Genomic DNA, 17799 nt, shown 5'->3' on the forward strand with positions numbered 1-17799 from the left:
CTTTATTAAAGTGGCCTCTGAATTGCTAACTCATACCTACATTCAGGGTTCCTGGTACAAAAATGTAGCTTTTTAAATATAGTTTATTTATTAAGAAGGGATTTACAGAAAAAAATGTTGTTGCCTTTCTGCAGGTCTTTCTCAATCCAACATAATCTGCAAGCACCAGGCACCAAGTCCTCGATTATTTGTTGTCAAAGTGCGACAAAGTATTGTTGCAAATTCTCACTTTTTGTCCATGATGGCGCCATTTTGTCAAGTCATTACACAGAGCTGTTAAGAGTACTTCATGTGGTATCGCAGTGATTTGGTAAGGGGGGTTCTTATAGGCTCACTGGATGTGGAACTATAGGTTATGATTTGATCACAAAGACAGTCTAGGCTAGTTTTTCTTGAATTAAGGTATAATTACGTGAGGCACGTAAGCAAATGAGGGGCCTTTTATGGTCTATACATAAACGGCAGACTATATAGGACTGGAGATTCCCTGGTAGGTACTACAGCCGTGTTCATTTCACATGATGTGACCAACACAGTTACCACATCATCGCTGTCACAACGGACTGTAATAAAAAAACAAAAATCCAAATGATGCAATCCAAATGACACTATCAGTCAGTAAAACCAACCCTGCAGCCACAGTGTCCGCTTTACTTACGCTCTAACCACTATCACCATTATGGAATCTATACACTCTACAGCTGTGAGCGCAGACTTGATTCAGTGTTCTATAAATAATGTGCAATATTACACACGGTTCACTGCAAATATTTAGTGTGAACATTTCAAGGTTTAAAACCCTTCATTTATCATTTGTAATGTGACAAAACTGTTTCATATCTGCTGTCCTAATGCAGTAGGAACATATTTAAACAGATCAACAGCAATCAGAGGCTGCACAGTATGTGGTCTATAATTTATTGAAACAAGTTTCAGTGTGAGTGTTTATGGCAGTCAAGAGGCCCTTTACTTTTATGACAATAAAAAGAATGATAAATTTGAAATGGTTTTGAAATGAGAAATTCATATTCATGTTTTTCTTTTTTTCTCAAAAATCGTAGTTTTACGTTTAATTTTTTCATAGTTACATTGGTAGATAACAGTAGATTTAATACGGACATTGCACATCAAGATAAGTGAACAGTGCCGTCTGTGTGCTGCACTGCACTATGAAGGTCTTACTTATTTCTTGCTCAGTTATGAAAAGAAAAGCCTCCAACTTCAATTTGGTCTTCAACTCAGTCAAAGGATTTTATAGCTCGTATGAGTTGAAAAAGTACAAAGGAACAAGGTTGCTTGTAAGGCACAACATTGAACATTCATTCCAACTCTCTCGTGTTAAAAACGGTCCTCTGCTTCAAGCATTGCCGTACCATAAAGCAAAAGAGGAATTGGAAAATAATAATTAAATACTGCATACAATGAGAATGTAATAATTTACAGATCACAAAGAGAAAGACTCTTAATGTGTGTAAGTGCCACGTTTGTAAAAATGACTAACTTAGAAAAAAGTTAACTGACACAACAGTTCCATTCATCAGCCCTCTACCAAAATAAGTAGGTGGTAACAACAGGAACACAGCATGGGAGTGGTAGAGCAGTGCTTCCTCTGTATTTTTCAGCAGTGATGTGCCCGCTCAGCAAAAAAAACATTGCAACCTTTGAAGAAAAAATTCAAATGGGTTTAATTAAGCCACATTTAATTCTTAAAGCCATACGGAGCTAATGATTTACCATAATAAAAGTATTCAAATTGCTGTCAGGGCTGCAATCTACAGCAGACCCAACTGTACAAAACACTGGGACAAATGTGGAAACGATTGCAAAAAATTGCCCCTAAGCACTGTGCTGCTGCATAGAAAATTCAAAAGGAAAGCACTGCATTGTCCACTGCCTGGTTCTCTCAGTATGTGCGGACTGCTGGTTTGCTTTCCTGGGCCGGGTTGAAGGGATTGGCTGGGCTGGAAGACTCATCCTGTTGGTCAATGGACTGGTAGGCATCTCGGTTTCGCGATACAGAGGGGAAACCTGCAGAGACAAGCCAAAAGTCTTTAACTAACACACACACACACACACACACACACACACACACACACACACACACACACACACACACACACACACACACACACACACACACACACACACACACACACACACACACACACACACACACACACACACACACACACACACACACACACACTTCATAATCCTATCTGCTTAGAATCACTACGACTAATTATGGATGTTGCTATATACATTTTAACTCTGTTTACACAAGAAAAGAATCATTAGAACGCTTCTTCTTTTTCTTTCTTACACTCACATCTTCAAACAGATTCATGAAAAAGTTAGGTAGATTTGTTAACTTGACTTGAGCACCTGGCCCTCTCTGGACAAAATATAGATTACTGTTGGAAACGGTCTTTGCCAACATACAGTAAAGCACACACTTAATTGACAATGGGGTAGGAAAACCGCAAATTCAATTTTTGTAATTTATTTTTTTAATCTTTTGAGTAGTGCTGAAATTCCACCCATTTCATCACGCACTTTTTAAAATCCACTACTGTGTGATTAGCTACTTGTTCTGCAGCCCATTTAAGAGAAACTGACCTCAGGAACAGGCTGCCATCAATGATCTGAGAATCGGCCTGAAACATCTCATGTGAGCTGAATCTTCTAATACATGTTTACCCAAAAACTAACCATGCAAGTTCCTGAATGCTTTATACTTCATGTAAACATGCTTTATAATTATTTCTAAGGAGGCAGTTTACGGACATAATCCATCTGAAAAGTCTTACAAGACCCCCATGATACTCTAAAACAAACAGCCGCAACTCTGACACGGACAGAATACCAATGGCGATGGTTTAGGAAGTTCAAAGGCCTGCTCACTCTTACGTCTGCATGGCCCAGAGTCCTATGACTGTCTGACAAACATGCACATATTAATACCAAACAAGCACTTTCATTGCAGAGGGATTGGATGATTTGCTAAAGCATATATTCATTTTACTAATACTGCACAACTGTGATGTTTATTATTTTAATTTGCAAGATAAAAAGTACATTAATAATTCTAAAAAAGTACATTAAAAAACTGCATCATGTTGCTCAACAAACCTTCAATAACTTAAGTCCTACTCTGAGTGTGCAGACAACAGGTCATATTCATCGGCTATTATAAGTCAACATTACTTTAATTAGGCTGATTTGAGAAAGTGCAACATCATGCAGCTCTGCTTTAAATATATGCAAACAGAATACGCAAACACAAATGAGGTGTCTGGAGAGTAAAAATATGAATAATACATACATACAGATACAAACTTTCAGAAAGATATAAACACATATAATGCAATAGACATGAATACAAACACACTGTACTGACAAACACAGCTATGCAAGCAGGTATGGGAGGGTAATGAGGACTGATTAAGGTGGGAATTGACAGGTGAATTCATATAAATAACTAAATAGAAAAAGATGGACGACAGAACATTAAGATAACAATTGGGAAAGAAATACCAAGATAAAAAAAAAAGTCAGTTTCTTTTATGTCCTGCAGCCTGATTTGCAATCTTACTTCCTGTGTGGGAGAGGATGATTGGAGAAGAGAAATGGTGAAAAAAAAAAAATGAGGAAGAAGCCAGGAATCAATAGCGGCGGCCAATAAAAGCACTGTCACCACTATCCGTCGTGCATCGACTGTCCAGAGAGGTCTCTAAGTCTGAGAGGTCAAAGGTCAGCAGTGGAGAAGAGAAGAGACACAAGACAAAAAGTCAAATCATAACAGGAAAAACATGAGACAACACCAGTGTTCACATGACAAAAAGCATGGGATGTTAGAAATGACGACATGCAAGAAAAGAACAGCGGAATGCATGAGGATTACACATTGTGGGGAATTTAGGGGGCACAGATTCAGTTATTAGCAATTATCAAAAGGTATTTATCAATTTTTATAAAGTTATTATTATTTTTATAATGGATATACTGATAACTTCATCAAATTGAAATGTCACTACAAGCCAGCTGAGAACATTCAGGGGAAATGCACTGCAGGTAATTAACAGTTAGCGTAGCCCCGCCCTCCCTTAGTTACTGTTGCTATGCCTATCCAGCTTTATGGTCATCCTGGCTGGCACAGTTTATATATACACATGTGACAGTGATAACAACAGATTTTTTTTAAGATTATTATTATTATTTTTTCTCCCCTTTATTACATAGTGACAGTGGATAGACAGGAAAGGTGGGAGAGAGATGGGGGAGGACACGTAGCAAAGGGACGCAGGTCGGATTCAAACCCGGGCCGCTGCAAAGGACTCAGCCTACATGGGGCGCACGCTCTTACTGGGTGAGCTAGAGGTCGCCCCAGATTTTTTGATTTTACCACTCAAAATTAGTGGTAATTTGTGGCACAACGGGTCCAAGCAAACAGATGTAAACAAAAGCAGGCTTCTCATGAATGTCCATTTCCTCGGCTGTGACGAGCATTGCTGGCAGATATAGCTAGTTCGCTAATTAACGTTAAGTCAGCGAGTTGGTTAAAAAACGCCATCGCCAGTTGAAACCTGCAAAAGGGTCAGCCTCAGAAGTAGTTAACGTTAGCCTACTACTATAGGTGGTGAGCTAGTTAGTTGGGCATGCTAATGTTTGCAGCTTACATTAGAGAAGATACCACACCGTTTAATCCATTCTTACCATTTTTTCTTTCTTTTTTGCATAACTCATATACAGTACTGCTTACACTTACTACAGTCCCATGCACACTGCTTTAGCATGTAAAGAAATCCAAAGCCTGACATGCCTAGTTATAGCGATGCTTGAACAATGTTCATTTAATGATAAATGAGTGATTGCTCAGTCGTACAGACCTTATTCTAATCACCAACTTAAAAATAAAAAAAACAAGTCTCACACACACACACACACACACACACACACACACACACACACACACACACACACACACACACACACACACACACACACACACACACACACACACACACACACACACACACACACACACACACACACACACACACACACACACACAGGTTTGCGGCACTATCTTTGTGGGGACCCGTCATTGACATAATGCATTCCCTAGCCCCTTACCCTAACCTTAACCATCACAACTAAATGCCTAACCTTAACCCTTACCCTCACCCTAACCATAACCTAATTCTAACCCTAGTCCTAAAACCAAGTCTTAACCCTCAAACAGCCCTTTAAACTTGTGGGGTCCAGCATTTTGGCCCCACTAAGCTGTCGGGACCCCACAAGTATACTGGACTCCCGGTTTTTGGGCCCCACGAATAATATGTTAAACAAGAACACACACACACACACACACACACACACACACACACACACACACACACACACACACACACACACACACACACACACACACACACACACACACACACACACACACACACACACACACACACACACACACACACACACACACACCTTGGTGCAGCAGGGAACCATGTTAATGCCAGCTATGCAATCAGACAGCAATTAAAACACACATTGTCTGAAACTAACATTAGCTGCACTCATCAGTCACCGCGCAGCCAATCACAGTCTAATGGATGTACCTGCTGCGTGTCTGTGGCATTAAAGCAGAACCACAGACTGAGCAGATTCATCAATATTCAATTATCCTCCAAACAGGACAATCAGGAGACTGCAGTGTTGCTCGCAATGCAGGAGAAATTGCGTTACTTATCGTAGAGTGTAGTGCAATAAATTACTTTCTTAGCTGGTGATATGACAGTTAATAATAAATGACACACTTGTGGGTTTATTTTTTGTTCTTTTTATGAAGGCAAGAAAAGCTCACTAGCTCAAAGTTCCCTGTATGGAACCATTCTCACTACTAACATCAAATCATAAACTACAAAGGATGAACACAGCCATGTTTGAGTAGTCCTTATAAATGAAGGCATGAGTAACATTTTCAAGGACTTCAAGACGTCGCAGCTCAGTGGGATTTCTGATGGAAAAGCTCTCTCGCAGAGCGAGTCCAAGTCCCCAAAATCAATGGCCACACACGGCTAATCAAAGATCACATCTTGAGTATCTCCTGACCAGTCAATGGAAGAGGTGTACGTATCATTAGTTTGCCCACAAGGTGAGAGATTCTTTTCTCTGTGTTATGTGCGGATGTGCTCTTGTATTTTTTCTTTTAATGTCAACCTGCTAGGGACTGCTGATGAAAATTAGCCTGTGGGGCTAAATCAGGCACATTTACATGTTGGCCTCAAGTGCTCATGTTAATTAATGTGCACTGTCCCTTCCTAAATGAATAAACAAATATGTACTCAACGGCCAGGAATGCCACAAAACTTCTATTTCTGTGCACAAACATGCAGCTCTGGACTCCATCTCTGTTTCTTTCACATCAATCCGGGGCTATTTTTCTATCAAGGCAGATCATACTTTTTTCAGCCAGCATGGGTTTAATATGTTCCTGCATGCAGTATAAACTGGTGGCCAGGATGACACACAAATGTTATAAACAACTCGTGGAGAAATTATTTCCCTGCCCGGCCGAATCGCAGCTCAGATATCTTGCTGGATTGGAAGTCTTGTGATTGTAACTAATTAGTTTGACTGTGGAATCATCTGCCAGTGGTTTAGCAGAGTCTTCCCACTGTGTGTGCTGCACTTGGCAGGCCTTTCATAACAAACAGCATAAAACATAGGGAGGATCTCAAAGTGCCTCAGGACACATGCATCACACCGTACCTCCAGCTTTGGTCACACTCAGGGCTGGGGATCATTTTTTTTTTTTTTTTGTGTGTGTGGGGAGGAGGAAACCTCAGATATTTCTTACTGGTTTGGTAATGACGATGTGCACACTCAATAAAACCTTGTTTTTTTTATGTAATGAGTTTTTTTGCATGTCATCTGCTCCTCAAAAGGAAATTACATCACACGTAGGTCATTAAATAATGATTGAATCCCAGTATGATGCAAGATAGCATCAGTTTTCACTGTAAGAATCTTATTTTTTTTTTTTTTTACTAACTCCCATCCTAAAAAATCTGTGCAGTCCTTTTTTAATAACCAGCCCTATAGTGGCATACAACAACTTCCTCAAAAGTCTGCAAACTCCTCACGTTACTGCACTTGACTCATCTTGCAACACTTACCAAAGTTAACGTTGTAATCTCCTCCACGCTCGCGGTACATTTGGTAGACGAAGAAGCAGGACGCAGGTTTGAGCAGCAGGTTGAGGATGGCCATTCCCTGGCTGAAGCGAAACGTGCTTCCAGTCTCTGTCGCTAAGTCATACCGCGGGTAAAAGATCCCAAAATGGATGATGTCGGTCAATATCGTCACCACCATCCCCAACAGAAACTACAGGAAAAAGAAAAAAACGTCAGGCTTCTTGACTCACCGTATACGTCAGTACGGAAAGGGCGCTCATGCTCTGAAGGGCCAACACATCTCTGTAATTAAACCACAGGGAAAGATTCCTTGCAACATACCATGTGAGGAAAATAAAGTCATTAAGCCAATTCTGATGACAACAACAATAAAGATTTCTGAGGGGAAATGAGATAAAAACCTAAGTGGTGCCAGAAAGTCAGAATGGAAAATGCAATAATAAAATTAAAAGAAAAAACCCTGCATTTAGACATTTTTCCGTTGACATTCTATTTTCTGGGATAGTCAAATCCATATTATGGGATGAGAAAGCATTTTCCCAAAGCCAGAAATGGGAGATAAATATTTGATTAGTTAACAAAAAGATACACTGAAATGACTTAAGACATTTGAGAAAGTGAAGCCTGGAGTCTTTTGACTTTGATATGAAGCTGCACCCTCAACCACGAAGAATCCAGTGCATAAATGATTTTTTTTTTAGAAGAAGAAGAAAAAGGTAAACAGAGGCAGAACTGGCAGCAGCATTGCTGTCAATGCTTCGATTTGATTCGATGACTTAGGCCTACTTCGTCGGATCAAGCCTTTCATTCACCATAAAAGAGCTCATCTTAACCCAGTAAGTTTACAAGAGAGACTTGCAGTCACTCTGAGACAAGGGGGTAAGCTTTGCTTCAGAACGCGTAGCTCCTATGGCGCCATTTTGATGCTACAAAGCGATCACCTCCCGTTAGCATCCCATTGACTGCCATTCATTTTGGCACCACTTTGACAGTGAATAACTTTACATCTGAAGCGTTTAAAGACTATTTGTCCATTGTTTATTTCTCAAGAAACACGACAATGTATAAAAGGCTCCATTACCTTGTACCTCACGTTATGGCTTCGTAGCAGACGTTTTTATAAAAATAGGCTAACGATTGTGTCATAACCACGCGACTTACTGTCGCATAGTAGAGGAATTACCGTATAGTACAGGAGAAGCTTGCAGGCAGTTTCGACTTACATTAGCTGTTTAAGTTTAATTACTAATGTTAACTAGCATTTTAGTTAGCAATAATTAGCCTGTGCTTATGTTATCTCCTTACATATACCTACGCTCTCCGTCTCTGTAAGATTGGGAATGATTGAGATTTCTCTTGGCACAGCTACCAGAAGACTTACAACTTTCAGATAGGTTGCTCACGTCATATCTACGTCTTCAAGCTCAGTTGGAGGCTGCTCAGGAACGCTAGCGCTCACCGGAAAAGTGCTTCTAATATCCTTCGCTGGTCTCCGTCCAGAGCAGCGGGATCTGTTGGTCCAGTTTATATACTGTCTAAGCTCTGAGAGTCCTGGCCTCTGAGACGTCAAAATGACGTAGATCTTGCTGGCGCGCCAGCTTGGCTGTGGCTACTGTAAAACGGCCATTACTTCCCAATGGCAATGACAGTCAGAATCCAACACTGTCAAAAGGTGTCATTGAACGAGACACTGGAGAGCCATTTATTTCTTGACTCTCTCTGTATTTGTCTGGCATGTAACACCCCTTCACAGCCAGCGATTCCACAATGAAAGACTTTGACTAATGCTTAGATGTAACTAATAGTCAGACTTCAGATAGATGTCTGAATTCATCTGCTGCACAAATCTGTCTAGTTCTTGACGATCTTAACCCTCGTGTTGTCTTCCCGTCATCTCAACTCGTTGTCCTTCCACGTCAAAATTGAAAAGGAACTTTTTTTTTGCGCTTTTTCTGATGCTTTTAAAAAAATTTAAACGATTTGGTCACTAACTGTATATGCACCACTAACACCAACTTGTGTTGGTTTAATAAGTTTTACACCTGCATAATAGTTAAGATCAGAGGATGCTGAGTGGATCACAGACTGATTTATGTCAAAGTTTAGTCAGGACACCGTTTTGAAACCATTTAATCCATGTTACTTTTGGGCAATTTGGTTGAAAGAAACCCATTTCTTTTCTTTTTTACGTTGAAAATGGGTCAAATTTGACCCGAGGAAAACACAAGGGTTAAGCAGGACTCACTTGCCATGAATTCTGGGTAAATTAAGACTCTTTAAAAAGTAAACAAACATGGCTGACCGAGCAACCGCGTCACATTGCTCAGCTCTGTTCTCCCCAGCAGAAACGGTTTATCTTCTGGAGGAATCCAACAGTTACAATAAAAGGACGTTTGCTGGGTAAATTCAGCGACGACTGTAACAACACAAAAACCTTCCAGTAGCATAACATCTCAGTATAGAGCTGAGAGGCTGTGGCTCTCTTCTGCTTACTCATCATTAGTGTTGTTACTGCACTTAAGTAGAATTTTCACCTATCTGTACTTCACTTCGTTATTTATACTTCTGAAAACGTTTACTTTGACTCCACTACATTCCCTCTAAGCATCTTCGTTACTCATTACTAAAAATCGTACAAGTGAAAGAATCAACAACAAAAAAAGATTTTTTTTTCTCTATGTTAATGTTAGCCTTTGAATTTGAGGTTTAAGAAGGTGTGGAACCCCTGAATATTACAATTTACTATAAGGAAGCCACAATAAAGTTCATTAACAAGGTTTTTTACTTTTACTTTTTATAATGAAGTACATTTAATATCAGAAAGTTACTTTTGATACTTAAGTACAGCAAATACCAGATACTTTAAGACTTTTACTCAAGTGGTATTCTAAAAAGGTGACTTTAATTTCTACCAAAGTCATTTTCTGGTAAGATACTTGTACCTCAAGTATTGCTTTCAAGTACTTTATTCAAGACTGTCCATCAGTCAGTTTCTTTGGACAAGCAAAAATTGCTGAGGATGTCCTCACTGATATACATTTCCAACAGGTTACTCTATAAAAAATGCTCCACAACATTGTTAGCTAATTATGAGCTCTCTTTTTGTCATTTGGTGCCACTGGTCAGTAGGTGTCAGTGATTGTTACCGTGGATAAAAAATGAGTCGTAGTTCAGAGTTAGGGTAGGGTGGTGAGTAACTTTTTGTTGTTGCTTAAAATAGATCTTAGCAGGAATTAAGATTAAAATATGAAACGGCCCCTAGTGCTGTAAACTGATGCACCATGAAAGCCTATAGTTACGGAGTTCTGTGCTGAAATAAGAGAAGGCTATCTTTCTCAAAGGGATGCTCACAGATTGTCCTAGATTCCACAGACAAATAGGTTAGCACAGATCCGCGTTGCTGTGCCTATAGTTAGACTCATGTACGCGTCACATGATGTTAAGTTTGCAGCCTGCGTGAAGGAAACAAGCGGAAGACTCACCATGAGCACGGCATCGATCGAGTCCCTCTGTGCAATGGCCCAGACCCCGACAGCTAAAACACCAAAGTTTCCCCAAGCAAAAGACGAGGGCAGCAAACTCATACATCCCCTGCGGCAGACACACAATTCATAGAGTCACACATCAAGAATACAAAAGTATGGGACGTGGAGGTGAAAGAGTAGGCCTGAAGAGTGAGTGAGTGAGTGAGTGAGTGAGTGAGTGAGTGAGTGAGTGAGTGAGTGAGTGTGTGTGTGTGTGTGTGTGTGAGAGAGAGAGAGTAGAGAGTAGAGGAGAGGACAGAAATTCCTCAGGTTTGTGAAAAAAAAAAAACTGTACTCCCACTCACCATACTGTAAGCAGCCAGTGCACCAGTACTATGGCCTACGACAGAGAACAAAAGACAAAGTGTTAAGACCTTTTTTAATATTTTCCCTGTGGTCTAGCACTCTTCCAATCCACAGACAATTTCGATGTTGACAATTGATCCATCATATCAACTAAAAGCTCCAAACATTCAGTGGCTCCAGCCTCTCCATAGTGAGGAGTCCTTGTTTTTCTGTTTGATATCATTGTAAATCTGGATTTCTTTGGGTTTTGGAAGTTGGTTGGACATTTGAAAGTGCCCCCTTAGACTCTGGAACATATTTTCGCTATGTTTTACATTGTAACCCCATAGACCAAGCAATGTTTTAATTGATCCTGAACCAGTTCAGTTTATGTGAGCTTGAAAAACATCAGAGCTGGAACTAAAACGTGAAACGTGATCAATTTGTACCTGCCATAAAGTGTTTCATGGCTCCACAGTGCTGGTTTGAATCTTTCTTTTTTTTTAAACTCAAGTTATGAATCAGAACATGACTAATTTTCTCCAGAAAAATCAGTGTGAGTAATCCTACATCTCCATTTAGACAACTTATTTTCTGACTTTTCACATTGCATGTTTAGGTCCACCTTTTTGAGCTTTGAATAAGAGGTTTTCAAGATGATTTTTTAACCTTTTTTTTTAGCCTAGCTACAAAAATAGCACACAAGCATCATTCAATGTAATGGTTCTCCCTTTTAAAAAAGGAACATGACATTGCAGGCATGAGCTCACTCATGTGTTACTTACAGAAAAAGTGGAGAAATCAGAAGGCAATATGTGGTTCATGTGATAAATAATAGAAACTTTTGTATTTCCAGATCCATTGCCAAAATCACTGTATGTCAGTTTGTGTTTCATCTTTGTTTGAACTACACAAATAGGTCATGTTAATATCGCATTTAATGATCAGATGTATCACTATTTTGGTGTTTCTGACATCCAATAATGTTATTTACTCTGTCCACTGACAACAGAAATGCATGGTCTTTGATCTTTAAATGCACTTTAACATATTTTTAGAGGCTATATTCCAAATAACTAACATTTTCTTCTACAATTTAATAAAAAACAAACGAACAAACAACAACAACAAACAATCAATAAATACACATTTGACTAGTTTACTGTGATATGTGCCCTAAGCAGAGACAGGCTGCCACACAGAGGGATTACCAATGAGCAACAAAGTTGGCATCAAAGACGCCAGAGAAACTGTAAAGAGCAGGTTACCACACACACGTCCAACATTACAATCAAGCAAAAACCGCAAACTCACCTTGAGATTTATGGCAGGGATTTCCATAACAAGCTGTTTGGTTCAAAGCAGATCTTCCTTTATCCGCTTCACTGCTTCAACTTGTTCAGGGGGGCTACAGGAAAAGCTGCGCAGATTGTTACAAACTTCTCCGAAAAACTCCTCCTCCCTTCAGATCAGCCTGCAAACACAAACCATGTGACAGCAGCCTGACTGCCTCCCATGTGACTACCACCCCATCACTGTGAATGATCGGGAATGTCTGTTTAAACATTTAAAAATTCTAAATTGAAGTCTGATTTGTTTTTCTAACATAGAAGATAGGCAATTTGGATTTAGAATTAAAAGTTGTAGAGATTTATATTTGTGTATTTGGCAATTTTTTTTTTTTTTTGCTTGTCAGTTGAGTAAATGAACCTGACAACACATCACATGTCGGCAGCAGTGTGATCATTTGAAAAGCTCTTACTGTGGCCTTTGATACAATCACCCATATACGTTGAAGATGAACACAGTGCAATTTGTGTTTATATTGAATACCTTTAAATATATGTAGTCAATTAGTCATCAATCAGTTTTGATATAGGCAAGTTGAAAAAAATCTCCTAAACAATATGTAGAGCTTGTAGCTCTGCATCAGCGGTAGTCTTGTGTTTAGTGCTAATTAGCAACTTTTAGCACGTTAACGCGCTAAACTAAAGCTGGTGAACGTGGTTAACAGTAGGGGTGGGAATCACCAGACGCCTCGCGATACGATATCATCACGACACTTATGTCACGTTACGATATTATTGCGATTTTAAACATATTGCAATATTCTGCAATATGTTACAATTTCTTTTTTTTTTTCAACTTCAAATTATGTCCCCAAAAGGAAACATTGTCAGCGTCTGTTTTATCTAAAAAGATACATTACTCTGTTTGTTCATCTTCAATTTGATTGCTGCAAAATGGGATTGTCAAGCAGACAAACTGACCAACACACACATACACACACACATATATATATATATATATATATATATATATATATATATATATATATATATATATATATGATATAGATCATACTTACCCCTAGTTAGCATGCTGACAGAACAATAGTGCTGTGTTTAAGTACAGCATTGCTGCAGACCAGTGTTTCTCAAATCCAGACCCGGCCTGTACTTCGTGTTATTAATACAAACCTTATGAAGTATGATGTTTTCTATTCTTAAATACATTTTATACCAATCAAAAAATTGTTAGTGAAGTTGAATATACCAACAGTTGATATCTCTCCCCCTAAAAACATAAACAGGTTTGGACTTATTTTATCAACTCGTTATTAGAGAGAAAGTAGGCTACTGGGAAAAAAAAAAGGTACCGGTACCCAATTCCAGGTAGTGTAAATGATTTTCTCTCATCTACGCTCACCTGTTGTTATGTGACTGAAGTCCCAGCCTTTGGTAACATTATACTGAGCAAATCCATCCTCTAGAGAAGACCTTGCGACATGTTTAAAAGCTCTGGAAAAAACTAGCAAGGGGACGTTGACTAATCTCTGAGGTCAAGAATAAAGTTGCACGCTAATACTCTTTATAAGTAACATATACTAGAGATATCTACTTTCACCTTTTCACTTTTGGCTCCTCCTCTCTCACTTTTCAAAATTTACAAATTCATGAAATATTTGTCACTTCTGGGTTCTGCCACTGACATTCGCCTAGGGCTGTGCAATTAATCGAAATTTAATCACGATTATTATTTCGGCTCCCAATGATCACAAAAACAGAATAATCGAGAAAAACAATTATTTAGCTGAATGAAAAAATAAATTTGTTACTGTTGTTTTTTTAACTTTTTCCACTGTTTTTTGAAGTTCAATAATTGCAACATCTTTCCAGAACTCAACGAGTAATCGTGTTAAATTATCGTGATTTCAATATTGACCGAAATAATTGTGATTATATTTTTTTCCATAATCGAGCAGCCCTACATTCGCCCTCCTCGCTATTGCGAGTCTGAAATGACGTCAATATCTGGATTGAAGCGCTATTGACCTTTGAACTCACTGTAAGTCCCGGTGGAAGAGGGCAGCAGCCCAAATCTTTGAAATGCTAATGTGGGACGCCTTTGCGGTGATTATTTTTTTCTACAATTCTGACTCATTCCTTTTGTGCTTCCTATTCCTTATAGGAAATGATTCATTGTGTGCCTCAAGCATGGCAGATGGCCCCTGCACTCCTGTTTTTTTTTCCCCCAGTGTGAACCCTGACCTCCTGCTGGCCTCTGACCCCTGACTCAAGGTTTGCCTCTCTGATTGAAGAATTTATGCTTTCAAACAACCACATTTAGCAGTCCGAATACGCTGTGCTGAATGAATTTGTATGCATATGAGTGTCAAAATGAGATTGCAGTGTGACAAATGTGGGACATGTTATTTAATTTGAGGTCATGCTTTTAACCATCAGAGGAAATGCAATCCTTGGATGTAATTGCAAATAAAGATCCCTTCTACATGCTGACCTGCTGTGACAGACTTGCCAAGTCATTGACAGATTGCAATGCTGGAGCACATCATTTTTCACACTCAATTTATATACATTGGTATTAGGGCTGCACAATATGAGGAAAATATGCGATAACGTTGTTGAATATCGCGATAACGATATTACTTGCGATAAATAAACAGATAGTGTACTCAGTCCTGCATATCTGCTGCTTTCAGTATTCTTCTAAAATACATAAATTGCTTGCTAAATTTAACACAAATAAAAGGAAAAAATTTCCAACATTCTTTTACTGCAAAATTTGAGACCATTAGATTGAATAGAAAAGGCACCACTAAAAAAAGAATGACATTTTAAAGTGTAGTTTTCTACTGATATTTTCTTTCAACTGACACAAAAAAATCTCTGAGTGTATCGCGATATGTCGCAGCCTTTCGCGATACTAATTGTTGTCTATTTTCAATACTGTTCATTAAATTATTTTCATTTTTTTTTGTCTCTGAAGCTGCAGAGAGAATTGGTTTACTCGTATATAGTCTCGCTTTGCCAGACCTTCCTCCACAGCGCTGCGGAGGAGGGTCTGGCTAGTCCACACAGCATTCCAAGATGGGAGAAAAACATGCTCTGGTTTATTGGTATTTCGGTAGTCTTTAAACCAATCACAATCGTCATGCAAAATAGCCTTGGGAAGGAACTTTTTGGTTTTGGTGGAACATGCGATGAGATGTTGTGCAACAGAAATCTCAGATTGGACAGATAGTCTAGCTAGCTGTCTGGATTTACCCTGCGGAGATCTGAGGAGCAGTTAACCGTAGTCCTCATAAATCTACCGGAGTTTAAAATTCAGAGCGGAAGGTAACAGACATCCGGCCGAAAAGAAGGACATGGGGTGAAATTTTCGGCGACACTAACTCATATATAAATTGTTGCACCTGTGTCCTTTTCAGAGTTCCCTGATCTTGAAAAGTTGGGTTGAAATAGCAACTTTGGCAATTCATTACTTCAAGAAATTCTTAAGAAAGTGCCTTTGTGGTGTTGTTGATGTGAAGCTACAGCTGTGGGGATGTGGCTCTGTGTAATCTATCACTTGGCTGGCTGTTGGCCAGCTGGTTTCAACAGGGCAGTCCACCGGCCGGAGCACTCTGTCAGAGGGAACTATTAAAAATACATCACTACTGCTTTTATTCTGTAGCTGTAAATCAGGATGACACAACCACAGTCCGAATGAGCTGCTGGTTAGGAAAGAAAAACGAGGGTTACTTTCTCCATCTCATCAAATATTGATAGATTCTCGGAGAGCTTGTGTGTTCGGATCAGAGACACGCGTGTACGAGTGTAATTGCTGCTACTTGCTCTAATGTGACGTAAGCTTGGCGTTAAAAGGTTTTGGCAGAGATTAGTTTGGAGATAATGAGCTTCAAAGATTGCAGCGTGCATTTGATCACATGGTGCCTCAATACTGACTCCGAAATCCTCATTTTCAAGAAATCAATCCTGATTATTATTCTTCTGATGAATCTCAAAGAATAATTTCTCTCTTTTTCAAAGGAAAAGACTTTAAACCTGTCGCCCTTCTTCAAAACATCCTGATGCTCATTTACCTGCTGAGTCCAAACACATGCTCTTACCTAGTGTTACAAAATATATAATTACATTTACTCCAGTGCTTTACTTAAGTAAAATTTTGAGTTAATTGTACTTTTTTTTCTGTTGTATGCAACTTTATACTAGTTATTTCTGCCACATTACTGTACATACACTTACCTGTACTATATATGCTCTTACAAAACATGTATATTATATTTATACTACTTTCCATACTGTAGGCTATATATCTTACCTATAGTGTATTCATATTTATACTAATTATACTTCTTCCCTACTAACTTCTTGTTTATTATTATGTATTATTCATGCCACTATATGTACATTATTCTGCGAATGTACTGCTTTTTGCACTTCTGGTTAGGTGCTTCACTGCATTGTCTCAGTGCTTGTACTCTGTGCAATGATAGTAACATTGAATCTAGTCTACATCCACGACGTACCACTTCCGGGATCGCTCCGGTGCCGCAGGAAATTCAGCCGGATTTATGTCTTTTCGCCGATGTCAGTTTCCTTCCACTTTCTTTGTGTTGGAATTTTAAACTTGGGTGGATTTCTGAGGACTATGGTTAACTGCTCCTCAGATCTCTGCAGGGTAAATCCAGACAGCTAGCTAGACTATCTGTCCAATCTGAGTTTTCTCTGGCACGACTATTTTACAGCGGCACCGTGCAGAGTTTAGCGCCACCCGTGAAGATTGTGATTGGTGGTCTGGCAAAGTGAGACTACATTGACTCTAATCTACCTCCACTTTCATAAGGGAAATAGTGTATGTTTTACTCCACTACATTATTTGACAGCTATAGTTACTTTTTCAGATTAAGATTTTACACACTAAAACACATAAATTGTGCTTAAAGAATACACTGACACTGGCCTCTCACATTTCAGATGTTTATGAGTTGTTAGACTTTCTCTCGAATCTCCTCAGATGTTTTCATTCAATTAATTGCTCCAAGCCCAAAGTTGTAAAATGAGCCAATATTTCACAAACAATGCGAAGATTAGAGAAATGTCTTAAAACTTGGAAAAATGTGTTACTGAACTTTGTATTCTCTTCATTTTACTCCCATTCATTAGCTCATCACCTCCCAGATTATATAGAGTATATAAAGTAGTTCAAACTAGTTTTCCCTCGAGCTTGCATGTATTGCAATATGTATCCTATGTAATTTATAAGTATTCTTTTTTTTGTCTTACGACACAACTGTTAAAGTTACCAATTTTATGTCTAAAAAAATTTGCTTATAGGACAAAGAAAAAAATCAAGTAATAAATCATAATTCCTGATATAGATAAAGGTCAATGTTGCAGATATAGACAGGTATATACCACAAAATGTTTATCCTAGTAAGTGTTTAATCATGAAAACAAAAGAGACAGACGGACACAATA

At 38.9% G+C, this 17799-nt stretch overlaps 1 protein-coding gene across 2 annotated transcripts; it reads right to left on the reverse strand.

Moving 5' to 3' along the window:
* Positions 1-904: 904 nt before the first annotated feature.
* On the reverse strand, positions 905-12486 carry LOC120557998 (angiotensin II receptor-associated protein). Of its 2 annotated transcripts, none has more exons than XM_039798767.1 (5): positions 12329-12479; positions 11035-11069; positions 10688-10796; positions 7188-7395; positions 905-2028 (listed from the first exon to the last, which is right to left on the reverse strand). In XM_039798767.1, exons 1-5 carry the CDS (start codon positions 12353-12355, stop codon positions 1904-1906), a joined length of 504 nt encoding a protein of 167 aa, XP_039654701.1. In that variant the 5' UTR covers positions 12356-12479; the 3' UTR covers positions 905-1903. The 2 variants fall into 2 exon arrangements, with proteins under 2 accessions (XP_039654701.1, XP_039654702.1); XM_039798768.1 differs by lacking the exon at positions 905-2028 and adding an exon at positions 3042-3739 and having other exon boundaries at positions 12329-12486.
* Between the last annotated feature and the right edge of the window lie 5313 nt (positions 12487-17799).

Source organism: Perca fluviatilis, chromosome 4 (genome assembly GCF_010015445.1).
Source record: "Perca fluviatilis chromosome 4, GENO_Pfluv_1.0, whole genome shotgun sequence".
In the NCBI taxonomy this organism is placed as follows: domain Eukaryota; kingdom Metazoa; phylum Chordata; class Actinopteri; order Perciformes; family Percidae; genus Perca; species Perca fluviatilis.

Coding starts and splice junctions, on each gene's coding strand:
- LOC120557998 (XM_039798767.1), bottom strand. CDS start 12,355: ATGGAAATCCCTGCCATAAATCTCAAG. Junction 7,396..10,687: donor CGATCGATGCCGTGCTCATG/GTGAGTCTTCCG, acceptor TTTTTCCTGTAG/TTTCTGTTGGGGATGGTGGT. Junction 2,029..7,187: donor AGATTACAACGTTAACTTTG/GTAAGTGTTGCA, acceptor TTGTCTCTGCAG/GTTTCCCCTCTGTATCGCGA.